At 36.1% G+C, this 21335-nt stretch overlaps 1 protein-coding gene across 1 annotated transcript in view; it reads left to right on the top strand.

Annotated features, from left to right (window-relative positions):
- The window catches only part of SMYD3 (SET and MYND domain containing 3), a gene marked incomplete at its 5' end in the record, with an annotated part of 349684 nt that overhangs the window by 280078 nt on the left and 48271 nt on the right, over positions 1-21335 (top strand). Inside the window, 2 exons of the mRNA XM_018085017.2 lie at positions 17487-17574; positions 20781-20955. Coding sequence (XP_017940506.2) covers positions 17487-17574; positions 20781-20955 — 263 coding nt within the window. The remainder of the gene's footprint in view (positions 1-17486; positions 17575-20780; positions 20956-21335) is intronic.

A 21335-nucleotide genomic window follows, 5' to 3' on the forward strand; every position in this document is an offset into this window, starting at 1 on the left:
TCAGATAGTGGTTACATCATACTACAGTCACACATTTTAGGTATGCACACAAACAAGAGTAGTGTGTCAAAGTGCTCTTTTGCCATTCTAGGTTACATGAGGGCTTTTTATAATATTTCAGGCTTCTGACATGATTTAAGATGCAACTTACCTATGAAGAAATATTTTTTATTTCTCATTTACTGTAATATTTCATGTTACAGTTATATAAAAAAAGCAAAATTCACTCCAACATCAGCAAGGACTGAAATTCATAGTTACTCTGTCTTTTTAGCTAGATATAGCAACTTCATGCAGCATAACAATCTTCTCTAACCGCTGCCTAAGTGTACAAAGTTCCCTTGCACAATTGTCAATATCTGAGACTGTAAAATGGGAAAGGCTACATTTTCAAGTATCCTGAAACAGGCTGCAGCCCAACCACAAGGACCCTTGCTGAAGCAAACGTAATTGAAGTTTAGCATCAACTGATACACACTGGCAGTCAGTGTGAGCAGACACAGCCCTAGACCAAACAGAGAGTTCCGTGGCTGTACAGTCGCAATTGCATTGCATGCAAAATGAAAGGAAGCGTTCCTCATTGGTCACTGCTGATGAAAGGACTTCAAAGCTAATCTCGGTTTGCTATACAGTAGTAGTTTTTTATCTTCCTCTCTAACTGTGAGCACAGCCATGAAATAACCCAGGTGCATAGATGTCACAAGGATGAGAATATATAGAGGCAAACAGCAGCACTAGCTGGAACTGGGTATCCTGAATAGTTTTTGGTGCCTGGGTCTCAATATCAGCTGTATTTTAACTCTAAGAGGACTTAACCAAAATGGTGGCCAGTGTCTTCTGGCAGCTGGTCAAGAAGCCTGGCAAGTGCTTACATCACTGTAAACTGGTTAAGATAAGATTGAGATGGAGCTTTTGGCAGTTCAGTTCCTGACAAATTAAATGCCAATAGCTACAAATCTAAACAACACTTCTGGCCAAAGTTGGAAAAAAAATCCTAGTAATTAATAGAGGGAAATAAACATGTCTTTCTAAAAGTCACTCATAAAGTACTTCCTGACTGTCTGTGCTTCAAGTTATAGCTACTGTAATGTCTTCAGCTCATTGTATCTTTGACACCTTTAAGCATTATTCTTCACTCCATGTTAAGATCAATCTCCACTGTAATTAACAAATGTGTACCCTTGTAAAAGCTGAATTCTTGTTACCATTCCAGCATATAAAAGTCCCTTGCATTAATTATAATTAAAGATGGGATTATATTGATGACAAACATTTTAAATGAAGACAGTTTTTTCCACAGTCATGAGCCAGGGTATTGTTCATGTTCTACATTTTCAGCCAAGGATTTCAGGAACATTTGTGCTTATAGAATTACTTTGTTGTGAGTTGTCTTTCTCTTTTGGATCCAGGATTTAATATTTTAGTCTATATTGGTTTTTTGAAAGCTTTTATTTATTACAAGGTCAAAAACAATGAGTTTGAGTCTGAATAATTGTTTTGCTTGTTTGATAGTTACTAAAGTTAATAATAACAAAATGCCAGTAAGTATTTTATTCCTTTAATCAGTCTATTGCTTTGCTTAGTACTTATTTATATTGCATCCTGAGTTTGGTAGAGAACATCGTAAGTCCAGTTTCCAACTCAAGGACTTTCAAAATTAGGTCACCTGAACAGCAGCCAAGCTATCCACCTCTACAAAAAATGTCACTCGCAATTCTTTAGCTGTTATTGCATACATCCACCAGCTCTATTATTAAAAAACTCCACTGACTAAGTTCCTGATCCTTCTAGAAGTTTTGACATTCTGTTACAAGCTGAGAAAACAACACAACTGTAGCTTAGGAATTTCATCAATGTAAATGAACCTCTATGTAAGTTGAATTAATTTGTTGCTATGGCATATGTCCATGATTGATTTGCGTCACCAGGTTTTCTGAAAGATACTTCAATATGGCCAAGAATACACTAGGATATGACACTTTTACCTTTGATGTCCATGTTTGATGTCAGCAATACCTTTGAAGAATATATGCTTAAATTACATAGACGTTACATGAAGACTATTATTATTGACTGTTGTTTTGAATTAGCATGTAAAGACTTCATGCAAGATCACTGTACTGGTTTTAGTACAAAAATATCACCCCTCCCTCAGGGATCATATATTTAGGACACAGGGAACACAAATTTATGTGTTTAAGAAGTACCTTTTTAAATTGCCAAATTACCAAATTCCAGAAGTTTGTGTCCCAGTTTCCCCAATATTTATTTATTTTCAGACATTTACAGTCTCACTAAGTTTTCCAAGTACGATATTAAAGATGAGATCTCCAAATTAATTCAAAAGACAAGGCCTGGGAAGCAAGGATTAAATGGGATTGTTGAAAATAATTCTGTTTATACAACTAACTGAACATAAAACCCCTTGATCAAAACAAAAAATTAACTAGGAGCATCTGTATCTCTAGTCATGATTCTAAGGAACTTTCTAAGTACTAACCTACAAAGTTAAGAAAAAAAGATCAGGACTTTATTCTAATAAAATTATGGTTTAATAATTTCCTAATAAAATACAGAGTTTGCAATAGTTTATTGTAAAAAATGTTTATTCCTCATCTTTTTTACTGTTTTGCCACTAGCCTTTGAATTGCCTTTGAAGCAAACTACAAAATGACATCAAACCAGAGATCAAAAATATTTCACCAACCTATTCTTTTAGCCCAGTGTTAGTATAACCAGTGCCTACAAAAGCATCAAGTACAAGCATCAGTAATTAGCAGCCCACTGGGACACAGTACTGATTTTTTCCATAGGTGGTTGTCTGATTAACAGTTCCTTCCTTCTGGCAAGACATTTGGTAGTGACGTAAACCCTGGATTGGTTCCTGAAATCCGACCGTCAATATAACACTTTTCTGTTCCCTTTCAGAGGATCTTACCCTCTTGGGATGGATTTCCAAACAGCTAAGGACAGAGGGATTTTATTTTTGTAGTGCCAAAAATGACAGCAAAAACCAAGGCAACTGTTTCTGATTTCTGGGATCTCTCATTCATTAAGGCACCACCTCTTCAGCGTCTTAGCATTTCTTACAAGACTTCTGAGGCTCCTTCTATCTTTCAGCATTTTAATTCTTTTCCACTAAAGGTCCATTCCAAAGACAGTGACAAATGGAGTGCAATCATTTTTCCATAACAACTTGCCTATCTCAGTTGTTTTGGGACTGCCTCAGTGTGCTCTGGTCACCCCTTGGCAGCAGTCAACTGGAGCTCACTTGGGTTGTCAAGGTCATGGAAAAGATGCAGCTGTTGTTATAAATAGACATGAGTTGAAAACTGTATGCAAACTCCTTGCCTGTTCAGGAGAACCTTGATGGGGAAATCTGTATCGGTTTGGTCCAACAAGTTCATATTTGAAGCAAAGGTAGAAGTTAGAGTGTAGTACTCTCCTGGGAGTCTGGCTTTCTTCTCATCTGAGGGGAGCAGAATCTCATTCTGCTCAGAATCTCAGATCCAGCCATTTAAGAGGAAATGTAAATCTTCTGGCAGACGTTTTAAGCAGAAACACTGTTTTGCCAAGGGAACGTAGTCCACTCTCATCGTTGTTTTAGGCTGTTGCAGCTACTTTTAAGTGCCTGGATGGCAGTGTTCCCCCTTTATTAATGTCCAGCTTCCTTAGGACTGTTGTTAGAAGTAGCTATTACTGTTATGATTTTTTTTCAAATAGCGTCCTTCCTATAGCAGTCACTATTTGGCCTCTTCTGAATTATTAATTGAAATAAGAAAGGTCTTGCTCTGCATTAGCAAATTAGAAACAGTAGTAATTAAAAAATTTAAAATACAGGACTAGATCAGACAGACCACTTTCCAAACACCTTTTCCTGCACTGATTTTGGAGACCCCAGTTCAGGTTTTTTCCCTAATATTGAAACCAGTTGTTGCATTATCTGAGCTTGAATCTCTGAATTCTATTTCACTGAGGTTCCTATAAGGTCTTGGATGTTTCAGCCTGTCAAGGCAATTTCTAGTATCAGTCACTTTTTTCAGTCTCTTTTCTCTACTCTGCAATATGTTTGATCTTTTAAAATCTCATTAATTAAGTAATTTACTTGAAATATGGTGGATTTTAATTCAGATCCGATTTCAGTCATTTAAAAGGGAAAAAAAAAAGATGTTGCAACTTTAAATTGCAGTTTTCTGGACTGACTGGTATTCTGTCTTCTGGATACAATAATCTCTCCTGTTGAAGGTCTTCCACTTTGGACAAAATAGTATCTTCATCAGAGTTAGAATGGAAGTTTATCCTCAGTGTAAGAGCAGATCCCAAGGGGTAGGGGACCCCACAATTCTGTTAGTGCTTCAAGTGATAGGTGAGTTTCAGGTGAGTCCAGGATACAGAAAGCACAACGTATCTTTTTTCTAGATTCCTTCTCCAAATCAGGTAGAAATTGGAAGCTTAGATCTTTGTCTTTCCAAGTGTGTATTTTAAGTAATGGGCTATGAATTTTAAAGAACAAGGAAAAGAAAGTGAGTGGAAATACCTTTCTCCCATTCATTCTCTGTATGTAAGCTAAATACCTTTCTGACAAGGAAAGAATTTTACCATTTACCTTTATAGGTCCAAAGCAGGACATTAACATTATATGGGTTGACCATAACTTCAGCCTTTGCTGGCATGCTATATATTTTGCTCCATTTCAATGTTTTTTCTCATCTTTGGGATGAGTATTCTTTTTACTCTGTACAGTCTACAAACCTAAAGCAGTGTAGCTGTTTCTGATACTGCCAGTTTTATAAATAATAACAGCAGTGAAGTCAACAAACAATCTGAGTCATGTCAACATAGAGGAAGAAAACAAGATGGAAAAGGACTCTACTCTTTATCAGCAAAATTGTGACTAATTTGAAATAGGACACTATTTTATTAGTTCACTGAAATTTTTCACAATATACCATCTTCAAGTAATTTCAGCAAAAGTTTTTGTTATCTCCAAACTCATTCCCTTTTGAAGACATCACCCAAAACTAGTCCAGAGGAACCTTTTTCTTTCTGAATAAAAGTTTTTCAACTGTAGTTCCTATTATGCTCCTTCATATCAGTGCATTCTGTGCTCTTAGTGCCATCCTATTTGTATACTATATACTTCATGATATTGAGCAGTTTTTCTTTTTATTTTCCTCAGCCAAAAAATTGTGCTAATAAATCTTAACTTTCTTACAGTATATTTTTTCTGATATCAATTACTGTCCATTCAATGCCTGGAAATCACTAGAATGAAATACTACATATACAGTAGGTGTAAATGCTTGGTAAAATTAGCTTCATTACTCTGTTTGTTGTCCTAGTTTTCTGATAATTCCAATCAGAGGAGAGGAGAGGAATCATGAATGGTTGTGTTAAGCAGACTTGTGCACATAGGGCCCTGAAGTATGATCATGGTTTTACTTCATATGGGTCCAAGATAGGTTAAAAAAATCTGGGGGGAAGTTTAATCTAGTAGTCCAGATTTTAACCTGGTAATCTGCCTGTCATTAAATCTTTGAACTAAACCATCTCCTTAGCCTGTCTGTCTTGGAAGAACAGTGTATTCTGTGACCCATTTCACTGTAATTGCTTTTTGTGATGAAGTGGACATGTATCTACACTGGACAAGCATAGGTTTTAGTGGGAAAAGCAATATTGTGTGCATATATGTATATGTGCACAGGTACGTGTGGAACATACAGGGACAATTTTGAAGATATGCCTATTTAGTGAGCAATATATTACACATGCAATACCTGATGGTGGTTGTTTTCTTTTGCTACTATTTGTTTTGTGATCTCTGTTAAGTAATGTGCAGCCCTATTTCATATCTCCTGCCATAAAACAGATGCTGAAATGCCCATTATATTAAAAGTTATATTAAAAAGATTAATTATTCTTTAGTATATCTCAGTATGAAACTTACTGCAAAGACTCACATTGTCATTTCCCATGCCACATTGTGGAAATGCATCTTTCACTCTAGGCTTATTAAATTAAGAAAGATGGCTTTCCTATCAGCTGCCTCTAAATTTTCAAACACTCTTTGCAAGCCAAATTTTATATTTCATTTTCTTTTTCAAAGGTTGATTGACTGATTTAGGACCCTGTGGCAAGTTCATCAGGTATCATGAATTCATTCTAATTTCTTTTTGACAGTGTAATAATTCAAAGTTTGAGGCTCTGGCTGAATTTGTAGGAAGCATCATAGGTTGAGAAAGACAGAATCATGCTCTTCAGTGCTTAAACCAGTGGCAGGCCCAACTAATATCCTATGAGGCCTATTAAAGCAAGAATGAACTCATTTGAACAACAAGGAAGCCTATAACTTTTGAGACTGTAAAACTGCAGACTGAATGCTTTGGATTGAAAAATTGCTATGATAAGCAGTGTGTCATACAAGTTTCTTGCTATTAATTCAATTAATATCACAACAGTGCCATAAAGCTGTAGTTACAAATTTTGTATTTGTGAGCTTTATTTTAAGGCATGAATAGGAACTTTCTTTTCTCTAAAAGACTTGAAAATCAGGCTTGAAAAGGCTGTATTTATTCCAGCCACATGAGCTACAGCAGAGGACTTTATAATTTGATGACCCATTGTAGGATGTCCTGCTGAGGGAATTTTATGAAAGCTGTTGATTTTGCCATAAAAAGTGATTTGAACTGGGGACTGTAGTGAAACAGTGTATCACAGTTCTGCCCAGGATTTATCTGAACACTGTCATTAAGAAACATATGTTGCTGTGTCATATTGCTTATGGTATGAATCTTTATCTTAGCCAGTGCTGACAACTGTTGGATATAAACTAAAGCTCCTGCACTTCCTTTGACAATATCTAGACAATTTTTATTCTCAGAGTATTTCTAGTGTATAACTTAAATCCTTCTGAGTTTTGAAACCTTTTGACTTAATTCCAGCTACTGCCCAAAAATACAGTAGTTTAAATCTATAGGCATATGGTATAGTGGAGAAAGATACTGTGAAGTTCAGTTACTAGTAAATTGTAGTTGGTTAATGAAGGTAGGGATCCATATGAAGTGACCTGCTTCTCCCCTCCCCCAAACCCTGACCTGCAAAAGATATTTTAAGAAGAAAGGTTTGAGATAACATGCTTGTCAGAGCAACACTCATTCATTTGACTGGGAAAAACATGTTAGGAGAACAGTTTGTCTGGTTTTAGTCAGTGAAGTACTTATGGGAGAGTACTTATCAGGAGGAAAAATTACTACTACTGTGAACTGTTTTGGAAAATTAGAAATCCAATATAGATTATATCTCACCAAATTATGTTGTTGCATCAGATCCCTTTAACAGTTGCTCTCAGGTAAGTCAAGATGTCTAACTTTCAGCATATGTTTTGTGATGTAGGCTACCTCCCTTTGCTTTGAATCACCTTGGCTGATCACCATTGATTGTTGAGGCATGTAAATACTCACAACACTGGCAGTCAACAGGAACCAGCTGCATGATAGCTATCCAAACAGTAAATAAAGGCCCTGAGAAATATTCAAGGGTCTTATAATAGCTTCCATGACATTATGACATTTTTGAGAATGTCCTTTCCACTCTCTTCCTATTTTTTGTGGCAATGACTAAAATGTCCATGTTATTGAATCAGAACAATAGAGTGCTAGAAAGGTATGGAAACTGTTTTAAGCACACATTTGCCTTATAGAATGCTTCTAACTGCTTCCCTTAAACGCTGGAAGAACCTTTACTGGTTTAAATTGGTTTTAGTAAGAGGATAGTCAATAATAATTCTCTAAAGTAGAAGTTCTTGAAGTTACTAAAACACTGTACAATATCTTCTAAAGCTATTTGCAAACCTCTTCTTTGATTATATTAAACTAATACTCGTGTAGTAGGCAGTCAAATTTGTTGACAAAATTCTAGAGGAAGAGCTGCAGTTGTAAAAAATTAATTCAACCTTTTTTATTCATGACTTTAAAAAACTTGAAGATTGGAGAGTGTGGATTTGAGTATTGACACTGAATATTCAAGAAACGTGCTGGTGAGTTAGGCAATCAATTTGTATCAGTGCTCTAGGAATTGCCACTTTTAACTTTTGAGGTGCACTAAATATTTTAAGGTTTAGAGTAGACTGATCAACAGTGTATGACCTTAATCATGTTGCATGTACTTTGCTACACAATCAAATTCCTGTATTTTGTACTCATTCATTCAGAAAGCATATGCTGAAGTAAATACTGGTTTTTTGCATTGCAGTGTACGCTAAAAACCATAATTACTATAACTACAATTTTAGCATGAGATAAATTATGCATTAAGATATTAAATTGCTTTGATATTAGTGTTGAAAAATAAATATCTAACTTAATGTCAGTATCTCTTCAGTTAGAACCAATAATTCAATGGGCACAAATTCTTCAAATCACAGAAGCATAAACTGAACTTTGATACACAAGTAACTACACTTCTCCTTAGTGTTAAGTTTTTAGTTATTTGCATAAGTATTAACTTTAATGGGATTTATACATGCTTTTAAACTTAAGTGCATATTTCAATGCACTGATGAATGTGGATTGGATTATGCATTGTGAATACCTAAATATTCTGAGGATTTTGGACCTGCATGTCTATTTTGAGCCACTAAATGCACTCAGTGACACTGTATGTCTCCACAGGTTGCAGAATTAAGAAATAAAGCAGATTTACCATATAACTGACAGTTTGTGTGGTAAGAGAGACCTAGAGATTGCTTTAAAAAATGTGTAATGACTACGACAGTTTGCGAAATACCAGCTTCACGTTTGCTAGGGATTAGGTTGAACAGTATCCTTCCCCAGGTAAGTGAATTTCCCACAGGGTTTATTTTTGGACTGATGCTGGAAATTACAATGGAATTACAAATGTGACAGGAATTTTTGGATGATCTGGCATAAGGCCCTGTTTCATTTATGCTAAGCTGTAAGTAGTTTCCTTTGCTTTTCCTCCCTTCCTCTGGCTTTTCTGAGTTGATAAATAGTGAACTTTTATTTATTGCTTTTCCCATCATCCAATCAATTTTTATTTCTGCTTGTAGCCTCTGCAGTTTGGATGGGAATTGTGCAGTCAGCTTTAAGCTCCTGAAAAGGGAGGTTTATAAAGGCAGTGCTGTTACAGACACAAAGCTCAGTCCTGTTGCTCATACAATTTCCATCATCTTGACTGGGAGCAGGCATTGAGGTCCTGGGCCTGCAAAGTGTCACTCATCCCCAGGAGCCTGAGCTGTGTGGGACACAAGGATAGCCCTTGTGTAATTTTGCCTCCTTTATCACCAAAAAGAGTAATAGTATTTAAGGGACCTAATTGTGAAAATACATATGGAAAATGTTTTGGCCAGCAACCAGGATGACCAACACTTAACTGAAATGATTTCAGAATGTGTTCAATACATGTGCCTTTTATTTGAAGAGGCTCCAGGTAACAAGACGATATGATGTAGTTTAGCTGCTTAGCCCTGTTTATTTATATTTTGACAGATCTCTTTAGATACTATCTCATTTTTTTCCTAAGTAACCTAGCATCCTTTTATACTGCTTTTTGAGAGAGAAAATACTGTCTGTGGTGTTATTTACTGAGATTTTTATCACAAAGAGTGGATGTAAATCAGAAAAGCTCTAATAATAAGAAGACTTGATCTCTGATCCTTATTGGTCTCAAAGAAGTTCCATTGGGCTGTGATAGTCAAGACTAATGAAAAATTTGAGCTTTTTCAGTGTATTTTGTCTTACTACAGGAATTTATATATATGCACTCTAAATATAATATACTCTAAAGATTTTTCTGACAACACACTTAAATACTAAATCACCATAATCATCAGTTATATATAATGCTTACCAGATAGTTTCAAAGTGTGTCCATAATAACCCCATTTCTCGTGTACCCAGCATTTTCATGAATGAAGTGGAAGTAATTTCAAAATCATTGCCAGTAAAGTTAATGGATGAAAAAGACTGAGAGAATAATAAACATTTATTAGGACAGGTAAATAATACAGAGTAACTGGAATTGCCTGGTAAATACAAAGATAGAACACATGTTCAACATCAGAAATGGGGATCTAGAGCTATGATTTATTTCAGCAGAACCCCAGACAGCTACAGTGTAAATCTGAGCTTGTGAACCTGACAGATAATGGACTTGCAGCCAAAGAGGTGGAGAATTGTTTGTCTGGTTGCTTCTCTTACCTTATACATTAAGTCTTAATTAAATCTGAGATGTTATTGGGATAAACTTATCTTAGTCTCATTTAATTTTATTAAATTAAAATGACTTCCTAAAATAGACTTGCTGATCTTAATTATCTATTTATTGAAGGCATCTCATTTTAATAAATTTCCCACAGCTGTTTTTGATATCTTTTTCAAATTTCTGGGTAAATATTATAATGGTGTAACCAAGTTGGATAATGTTAAGGAAAGGTTATTCATACTCTGTGAAAGTGCTTGCCTTTTTGCACTATTTGTATGCGGGGTCTGGGGAAACCTTCATCTTTATTTCAATGCCTAAGTAGAGCACTTAAACATCAATGGTGTGAACAACTGTTACATTTTCCAATACCTACATGATTAAGAGTATTATTAGCCTGTGCCATTCTTATGCACTTCCAGACACCAGAATCAGTAACCTATGAAGAGATGATATCGATTATGTGAGGTAATGCAGCCTGCCTAATACTGAGCAATATACTGCACAGATGCAATATGGCATCCAACTGCAGTGTGTCCTATTTTACTTTCAGAGTTCAAAACCAGAAAGTACAAATTCAATTTGTTCAAAAGTTGGGTTCACCCCCTCCCAATAGCCTCACAGGGAATACAGTGTTGTTTTTATCTGCAAACAGAGTAGCTTTGGAATGTGCCATGTGTCCCACCCACCCTCTTCAGAGCCATATGACAGAAAAGGTCTTCTTTTCTGACAACTCAGCTCCTGGTGAGGACAATCTTATGTGGTTTGGAAAGAGTAGTTGAACTGGCATTTTTGGACCTGGCATTATTTTTCATGGAAAAAGGCAGGGGAACTTTTAAAACTTCAGAAATCGTATGTAAATCTGGAATCATGACAGGACTCTGTGCACTGAGGTTTTCACATACATGTGGTTCTTAACAAAGTCCATTCACAAGAGTGAAGGTGAGTGAATCCCCAACTGAAGCTATAGGCTTCTGTAAACCACAGCTCTCATAATAAGAGATGAGGAGTCTTTGATTTGGAGTTTAAACTTTTTCCAGAAAATGTTTCATAGCAAATGACCTCAGATATTTCAGGAAAGCACTCAAGTGTCCTTTCTCTTTCTGTGCCTGTAGCTTTGTGCCCCTGTGATTGCCCATCAGGCCCTTATACCCTCTTTGCTCTGAAGCACTCAAATCAGAAATTTAGTCTAGCTGCAATATAACAGCTTCAATATCACATTTTCTAACATTTTCTTCATCTTTCTGAAAGTGAAAGTTCAGAAGATCTGCAGTGTCTTTACTCATTTAATGTTTTTCTTTTGCTGCCTAGTATAAGAAAATGAGTTACTGAGTTTACTAGAAACATGCATTCAGTAGTTGATGAACTTTTAGATAGAACCAGAAATAGAAAATTGTTATTTATGCTTTCAGAGCATAATGTATCAGAGAACTGCTCTAAAATGTCGTGCCCTTATTTAAATGTGTTTGAGCTCCTCGACACTTTCTTGGAAAAAAACCTAAGAAAACCTCTTTTGATTTGAACCTGTCAAGTTGGTCAGAATTGTTTTGTCAGATTAACATCTGTAGTTGCCACTTAAGTTTTTAGAAATTAAGCAATGGTCAGCAATTTCTATGAAATGTTCAGGTATTTGAGGTATCTGTAGCTTTTAAAGAGTTAGAATATTGAAGTTCAGAAAACTTTCCTTTTTGAAGATATTTTTAAAGCTTCCACAAAAAAGAGAACAAGAACAGAGTTATGTGCTACTTTCTCTCAGGATTATCATTATATAGTAATAGATTTTGTGTCCAGAAAAAACTAAAATTATTATTTAGTGTGATTTTTCTTTCTTGCAAAAGTATCATACCCAATATTAGACTGCTAATTTCAACTTGAACTATAGTTTAAAGGTTTTTACCCTTGTAAAACTGACTTTTGCTGGTGGTTAAGAGAAGATACTGGTCAGGGAAAACTTTAGTCCTTATTTTTACTTCTCTCAGGGCAGCCTGGAACTCCAATACCTCCTACGAAGCTTTGCTTATTTCTGCCAATGTGGGACTGGATACCTGAATACAGAAAATAGACACAGAGTGAAGATGTCTTTGGACGTATTTCTAGTAGGAGGAATGCTCGAAAGGGGAAAAAGAGATATAGGGGTTGCTTACTGTTTGGAGTTCCCAGTCAGCACTTCTCCCTTCTGTGGAGGGAGGCGAGGACAGCTTCATGGTTCCTCACTGTGGACGATCTTTGGCTTGTTTCTCTCTTGTTTCTTTCCTTCTGGGAGAAGGAGAAAGATGAATTTTGTAGAGAGGACAGAAAATCCATTTTTTATTTTCTATCCTGTAGCCTAAGTGTGAAAGAACAACGAGCCCTTAATCAATCTTTCCAATGTTCATGAGAGTTTTGGAGATGCAGTGCATTACAGATGAGCAGTCCTGGGGTTGTGGGAGCACATTTGGGCAGAGAGGGCAGTGATGCTTACTGGTTGGCATGTGCTTGTTTTGGTACGAGGGATACCTTCTCTCACAGGACACGCTGTCCATGTGGGAATCTTTTAGCAGTCCAGATTTTAAATACTGGGATAGGAAAGAACAGTGATTGCTAAAACAGTGTATAAAAGCAGTGGTGCCTGAAATTAATAGACAGGGAACACTCTTAGGAAGTATAAGAAACAGAAGAGTAGTCTGGGAAGGAGTAGCGGTGTAAAGGAGCAGAAAGGAAACATTTATCTGTACTTTGAAGATTATACTCCTTTTTAAGGAGAGTTCCCTTAAGGATAGCATGTGTTCAGGACACTTAAATAGCAGAAGAGGTAGAGAAAGAACTAATTCTTAGAAAGAAAATGGGAAAAGAATAGTAGAGAATGGAACAGGTGATTGTTTCAAATGCTTATTTCTGTGGTGGCTGATGTCTGTACTTGTTTCAGGAGATGATGCTTTTGTAATAAATCTTCCTATCACTTCAAATGAGAACGGCATAACATTTTATATTTGATCATTCTTTAAATAGATTACAATCCTCATCAAATACCCTCCAGTTTTCTTATTTCTCTCTCTTTCGTTAATTCTTTGTTATGAGTGGTTATAATTCCATTTTTACAAGTGTCACTAACAGAACCAAAACAGTAATATTTAAAGCAAATATTGATATTTAGTGGTATATTGTATGACAAACTATTTTTATGAGCATTTACAGGATGCACTGGGCAGAGCTGATCATGTCCATTCTCAGGCTCCTGAAAGAAGTTTTCAATGAGTAGCTACAAATTTAAAACTGTGGAGAATCATTGGATATGAAAGCTGGAAGTATTCTAAAGAAAAACAACAACTAATGTTGTTCTGATCTAAAATCTATAGAAATTATGCTATTCAAGCAAATATTTTTTTAAAAAATTAATCTCATTATTGAATCCTTTATAGAGCAAACTTTCTCAGTAGTGAAATTTGGGGGAGGAAAAATGATTCTTTATGGCAGGAAGATTTTGCTTTACAAAATATTTGGCATTTGCCCACCTTGAAGAGCCAAAAAGATTTCAAGGACAGAATTTTCTCTGGTGGAATTATGGAGGTGGGCCTTCATGTTTTATGTACTGTAAATTCAAGAAGATGTGAAAGTGAAAAGTGTCAGGTGTGAAGTTCAGCTTATGGTCTGTTTTACAAGAAGAACTGAATATAATTGGAAATTTTTTCATCTAGAGCATTAGAAGCACAGATCTAATTAATCAGGGATGTGTAGTCCACAGAGATTTCCAGAAAGCTTCAGTATAAAGAGATGAATCCCCAGATGTCTTTTATCAAGAAAGCTGTAGCAGCACCTGCCACAGTATTGGAAGAATGGAGGGATGAAATTGAAATGTTGTTGTTGCGTCTTAACTCACCTTTTAATGAACAAGTTTTCTCTGCAGATGCTTGGAGTAAGGGGAAAGCAGGTACTAGAACCCTTTCCCATCCAGAATAATTGTTCAAAATAAGTAATTTTTGAATTCTTTGTGCCCTGAACTATGGATTCAGTTAGCAGATCCAGTGGCACTTCTGCCTCGAATGGCGTGTACCTGTGTTAAGAGTATTGCAGTGTCTTCTTGCCATAGAAAAGCATGTGATGCAGCTGTCTTTTCTGCTTTCCCCAAGAGTTTTCAATGCTTCTAGTCTTGGTTTTCTCCAGCACGTTTCTATGTGCAAAAGCTGAACCATAAAGCATGCCAGTTTCAACTGTCATAAGGTTGTCATGCATTTTTGAGACTAAATTATCTGGTCTAATTATTTTTTGGACCAAAACAAAAATATTTTGTTGTTCTGAGGATCAAACCCTTGTGTTTACTGTCAATGTTAGAAATAAGGAAAATAATCAGGCAAAAGTTGCTAACTCTTCCTTCTTTTTCAAAAGCCTCTTCCTTTTCTTCAGCTGGTGTTCTTCGTTTCTAGGGATGAAAAAAACCCATGTCTTCCAGGTACATGGTGTGACTCTTAGGGATGGTCCTGTGCAGGGCTGAGGGTTTGACTTGATGATCCTTGTGGGTCCCTTCCAACTCAGCATACTCTGTGATTTTGTGATTCCTTTATTGTGTCTGCACACCTGGAGGTTTGACTGGGAACATGTTCTGAAAAGTGATACTTTGAATAGGTGTTACTCCATGGAAAGCTGTATATCCCATAGTTGTTAATGTCATGCTCTTAAATTAAATTAAGCAGTTCAGTGTAACTAATTATCACTTCAATTATTTTCATAATTCCAACCCCAAGGCAACTTTGTATTTTTAGCTGGCTTAATCGTATCACATAGCCATGACTTCCAAGGTGCTGTCCAAGGCAGAGAAACAACTTACTTGGAAAGAGCTTATTAGGCTGCAAGGCAGAATTGTTCCTGGTGACAGGCTCTCCTAGTTGTTTTGCAGCCCCTGCTTGGCCTGCCTATTTGGAAGCAGCTTCCATGTCTTGAACTAGTGTTTAGGAAGGGACTGGACTTCTTTCATGGATGGAAATCTGATGAAGAACAGAGGTGTGAAGTGCCCAGCTAGCCATGTTTTTCCTTGTTCTTATGTCAGCCAATCCCCAAAATGCCTCATCTTGAGAACACAGGAAACATCTCATTGAAACCTATGACTTAAATCCTCCCCAGAGCTTCCCTCCATCCTAAACTCTCTTACAAAAGGGATAAAGACTGTGAATCTAGAGAGGGCTGGGAGATTACTGGTCCAACAGACACTCTGTATTCTCTACCTGGATATGAAGCCAGCGTGGACTTAACCCTGTGCACTAGTTTAAAGGTTAGAGGAAACTCCAGCCTTGCACTGCTTTGTGTTGTCAGAGAAATGCTAGAAGACAATGGAAAGCATTTTGAAAGGCTGCACTAGACAGAGGAAGATTAATCCCATGTGAGTGAACACTTCAGTCTGATTCATCCATCAGTCTTGCTCTGTGCGAAGTGAGCCCTAATGATGCATCAGTTATTGGCCTTGGTGTGTAGTTTTTTTCCTTTTTTCACTTACAAATCTCTCTCAGTTCCCATGTTTCTGAGGTTTTAGGCTTACACCATATTAGAGAAACACTGAGAATGATGCCTGGGCCAGTGAGAAAAGATAGCTTAAGACAATTTTTCTGTTTTGGTAGCTCCTTAAACCTAAAATTTCACAGACATCATTATTAGCATCTTACAGGCGAGATTTATTTTTTTTGATCAATCAGTGAGCAGCAGTTGATCCACAAAGACGTTTTAGAGAGATTGCTACAGGTTAACAGGCTATGTTCAGAAGTAGATGTAGTCTCATAGAAATTCGTAGAGGTTACATGGATGCTAAGAGATTCAGTATACATCTTTTGCAAAGCTGTAAGAGGGCTGGGTAGGTACATTAACTCCGGTGACAAAATTTCTGCAGTATGAGCTTGTTTGTCCTAACATTCACCTTATGGCTTCTGGTGGCAAATTCATCTCTGCACAGAATTATTTCCAGATGATTATTTGATCAGAGAACTGATTGTAGAGGAAGTACATGTTCAAAATGCAGTGAGGTCATACCACCCTCCTTGTAAGGCCCTACAGAATGGTAGGGCAGCTGAGAACTATCTCAGTTTAATCTTGATTTAATCATCCCAGGAATACACAGAGGTCTGCAGTTTCATGAAGCAGATGGAAAGACAAAACTGCAAATTAAATCCGAAACTAAGTGCTGATTCTCACTGTAAATATTTTCTGTTCTGAAAAAGGAACAGTGGGATAAGAAAATTATGCAATTCTAGGTAGTTACAGATTACAGGATTTTCAGTGTAAAATGCAACTGATGCCCAGTGAGCATCTGTTGGTTACAAAGTGCTTGGTTTTAATACACCTTCTCTGTTCATCTGCAGGCCTCCACCCCTGCTGAGGGTTGATCTTTTTAGAACTGTATTTCTAAAATATTCCTGCAAGACTTTGCACTTTAAAAAACTCTTTTGGAAGTAGTAGTGCCTTTCATAAGGAAAGATAGGTAATGAAATTCAGTGTCTTACAGGCCAGATTTGTAGAGGTATTTAAGTGCTATAGCAATGGAAATCAAATATCTAGATGCTTTTGGAAATCTCTTAAGATACATAACTGTGTCTGTAGATGCTTTAATAAATTTGTTCTGAGTGGTTTACCTAAGATGCAGTTAGTCACTGCTAAAGAGTTGAAAAGGGAAACTTTCTCCTTACTGCTGTAGCCATTAATCATTTTTGCTTTCTTTATGACAAAGCAATGGGAAAATATAGCTGTTTGTAGAATCCAATGGAATAGGGAAGAAAGTTCCCTATAGCAGTGAGTTATTAAACCAAAGTTCAGCTTTTTCTGAGTCGTTGACTTCTCCTGTAAGCTCATGTTCATAACTGTAACGGATGAAAGTAGCCTTCCACTTTTTGTAAAGACTCTATAATCACCACACAGTTAATCAAAATTATTTGCTAAATCTTTTATACAGTATGCCTGAGGGTCTGTGAAGTATTAGATAGAAGGCCTTTGAAAGAATTTGATCTTCTCAATGTGTTTTAATAGTAAAATTCACACGCTATTATTTCTCTTTTCTGATTGATCATAGTTTTTGTTGCAAACTTAATATCTCATCTGAGAATTTAATGTTTCCAAGTTTACATTCATTTTTCTTTAGATTGTCTCATTTACTTCCAAACACAGGGTGAGTATGATTGCCAGGTGAAATGATAGCAATATAGTCTCTACAAATAGCTTTTAGCAGTGAAATCTTTTTACCCTGTTTTTCATCATTACTACATATTCTCATTTTACTGTTTTTCTCATTAAATGCATTTGTTTCAATTAACCAGGATTCTGAGAAACTGGCCGGTGAAGAGCATGCCTGGAAAGAAGTCAAAGACGCTGTAAATAAAGTGAGATATCCAAAATCAAAAGAAGGTATCCTTTCAGTGACATGCCACAGTTTGTCATTCAGTTGTGAAAATAATCTAGAAAGCCCCTTAGTATGCAATTCATCTCTTGAGATTAATTTACTTACATTTTCATTCTTTTTATTTTAATGTTTTTAAGTCATTTGATGTTTAAAATGGGTACTATTCATAATTGTATTACTATAATCTCTGATTACCTGGACTGGAACAGCTTCATGGAAGGGATAGTAGCTACTTAGGATGTAAAGGGATATTTTCATTCAAGTTTGGATTTCTAACATCGCACTGCTTCATATAAATCCACTTTTAAATAGAAAAAAGGTTGTTAAATTATTTTCACAGCAGACATTATAGAATCATTATAATAAGTTATAATAATAATTTATAATTAAGCAAATTGAATGAGATGATCTTGCACTAATAAACAGAACTGGAGCCTAATGACTGTCATGTAGATATTCAATCCAATTAAAGAAATTAGTGAAAAGCAACAACCAAGAAAAGATGAGCAGAAGAGAGATGGAGATTTTTACTGGAATACTATGGGTATACTGATCTCTCTCTTATCTTGGTCTATTCAGTGGAATTTTTCTGACTGTGAACTTGGCTTATTGTGGCAAGATGTCTTACCATTTTAGAAACATGGGCTTTCTCTCAACCTAGAGAGAATTTAATCTTCCAGTACTCCTTTTTGGCAGCATGAAATCAGGTTTGCATAGTGTTATTCCAGGCTGGAAACAAGTGATTACAATTCTTATTGTGCAAAAAAAGAAAAAAACCTACACAACCGAGTTTGTTTATTTCTAATCCAGAGAGATTCATTCATGAGCAAAGGAGAAACACTCATCTCATCTTACTTTAATTTTTGTATGGTTTCTAGTCTGTCTAAAGTTCCTCTGTCGTCACTGGATTGAGACAGACAATACTGAAATAGACCTTCAGGCATTCAATTATATTTCAGGGGCTATATTTTAACGTGAAAGTTAAATTATAGGTACGCAACCTTAAGTTGCAATATTTTTTATACCAAAACTATGGAGTCACAATACTGGTCCTATTTAATGTTCCTATATTTAATTACAGGAGAAATTGTACCTAATTAAATTTACTAAGGTCTTTAAGTAAGATTACTGATTTAACTGATACTTAAAAATTAATCAAATACATCATAGTATAAGGTAACAGTACTGGTTGAAAAAAATCTGTTCTTGTTGTCTGTTCAGCTTCTGTTCTCAGTCATGGGCTATTTGAAATATGTCATCTTCCCTTCCACTGCACCACAATACCAGTGCTAATTGACATGCATTGGCAAGTGCAGTACCTGAAGAGGGAACTTGACTTTTACCCACTTGCCAATAATGAGTAGAAAACCTTCCTGGCTGACTGAGGCACATACTTATTAGTTTCTGCAAATGTCATTTTTTTAGCAAATTAAACCAACAGTTTCTACAGTTGAAAAAGTTTGTGACTCCCACAATCTGGCTTACTGATTATAACTGATAAAGCGTTGTAATGGTAAATCTACAGTTGGAGAGCGTCTGCTTGAGGCAGTCCTCCTCTGGTCTTGGGCAGATACAGGATAGGCAGCTTCTCTTTTGTCCTGTTGCAGCTGACAGAGAGTTTTCTAAGTTGTAATTTACATACCTACAAATTTGGTCACAACAGGTTTTGTTATAAAGCACATCTGTTATTAGATGCTAGTCAGTGAACAAAGCAGAATAACAAGAAGTAAGAGCAGACAGACTATGCATCAGCTAAAATGGTAATCTTTCAAAAATGTCAGTGCTTTGTACTTTCTACAAAAATTGTATCAAGTGGAAATAATATCCCCCACTCTTCTGTTTGTCTGCCCTTAATCGGTTGTAAAGAATACATGGATGTTTGCCAGAGATATAAAGGTTAAGGTGCAATTATAATAACACATTCCTTCCCTTATATGGTTCTTTCAATCCAAGGGCATGAGAGCAATTCACAAATAATTAGTTTAGCCTTGTAACAACCATGCTATAAATCCTGGCCCAGCCACGTAGTGGTCACATTCTTAAATTTAAGTGGGTAAATATTCCCATGTTCAAGAAGGACTAATTACTTCATCACAGGTTCACATTGTACACTTTAAACTCATCCTTGGATTAGTGTGAATAGTACTTTCAGTAATGTTGTGAAGATAACTGCCGGACTTCCTTGAACTGATTGTATGGAAAGGACTATGATACAATCAATGTTATTACTTCTCTTACTATAAGTCTAATTTTTTCTTTATTTCATTTGTTCTTACTGATGTGTGTGGTGTCTTTTTGGTGTTTAGACAGCTTGCATTCTGGGACTCCCATGAGTGCAGTCACAGATGACAGTACTCATTTTAAAACTGAAAATTCTTAAAGTGTTCAGCTTAGGTGTGGTCAGAGAGAGAAGAATCTGGTCCACACAGAAGTTGAATCAGTGTAGAATGTAATGGAAATAAGTGTTTTGTAGCAAATAAAGTGAATGCAAGCCCCAGGTTACTTTTCCTCTATTCCAAACTCACAAAAAAATCTTCTTGTGACATTGGAGGTGAAAATCTTCTGTACTGCCTAGTTCATTAGTCTTCAACTAGTCAGACATAAAACTATGATGTTTTTCTTTCTCATGCATGAAACATGCAGCTGTACATGAAAAAAATCCACAATGCTCTTTATAATTGTTTCAAGGAGAAAGAAAGTTATTTAATTTCAAGAAAAGGTTCTAATTTAATGAGAATTTAAAAAAAAATCTTGGTCAGCTTAAAAGAATGTATCATTATTTAATATATAAAAACATAATTTTCTTTTTTTAGTTACTGAAACATTTTTAAGATGCATTTCCATGGGCTCTTGCCCTTGACTGTAAGATTTGGAGGAGTATCTTAAGTAAATAATGTTTCAGCACCTAAATAAAAGTTATTTGAAATTTTATTGTGTATTAAAATATCTTTGCAATTTGTCATCTTTATTTTACCATTTTTTACTAAAATACTGCCTTCTTTAGAAATTGTTTTGCTAGATGTAAGCAAAACATAGTTACCTAAGCTACCACTTCTGTGTTCAAGTGTGTTTTCAAGAATTGTAGCAGAGTCTGAAATGGTGGCAGCTTTTCTATTTTAATGCTTTGTAGCTCTTACACCTTACTAAACAGCATTTAGAACTTGTATTTTTGTTTGATTAAATATATTTCTTTAACTAAGGCCAATAACAGAGTGGAAGCATGTTCTGGCAAGATGCCAGAATCTCTTGAGCAGTAACATGGGTCACCTACCAGACACAAATATCTATCAGCTGAAAATACTTGACTGTGCCATGGATGCCTGTATTAACCTTGAATCCTGGGAAGAAGCGTTGTGTTATGGCCTCAGGACTCTGGAACCATACAGGTAAGAGATGTAATTGGTTCAACTGGTTCCAAAGATGGGGGAGAGCTAGCTGTCTCATTAAAAACAAAGACTGTACTTCATCTCGATTCTTCTTACTCTTTTTATTTCTTGTGTACATCTTGCATTGCTTTCTAGGTTAATGAATGAGGCAGAACTCCCATTCTGCTTTCACAGTCAGGCTGTGAGGAAATAGAATGATAACAGGAACTATAATAATAACTGATTATTAGCTCCTTGCTGTTTTATGTGTTCAGATGCTCCCCCATTCCTGATCAGAAACTGACTTTCTGGTTCAGACTCCATTGACATGAGGGTATCAGTGTTTTATGCTGAGATAGGTCAGACCTGAGGGACAGGTAGCAGGTTGAAACAGTGTATAT

Source organism: Manacus vitellinus, unplaced genomic scaffold, assembly GCF_001715985.3.
Source record: "Manacus vitellinus isolate BGI_N305 unplaced genomic scaffold, ASM171598v3 scaffold_8_pilon, whole genome shotgun sequence".
In the NCBI taxonomy this organism is placed as follows: domain Eukaryota; kingdom Metazoa; phylum Chordata; class Aves; order Passeriformes; family Pipridae; genus Manacus; species Manacus vitellinus.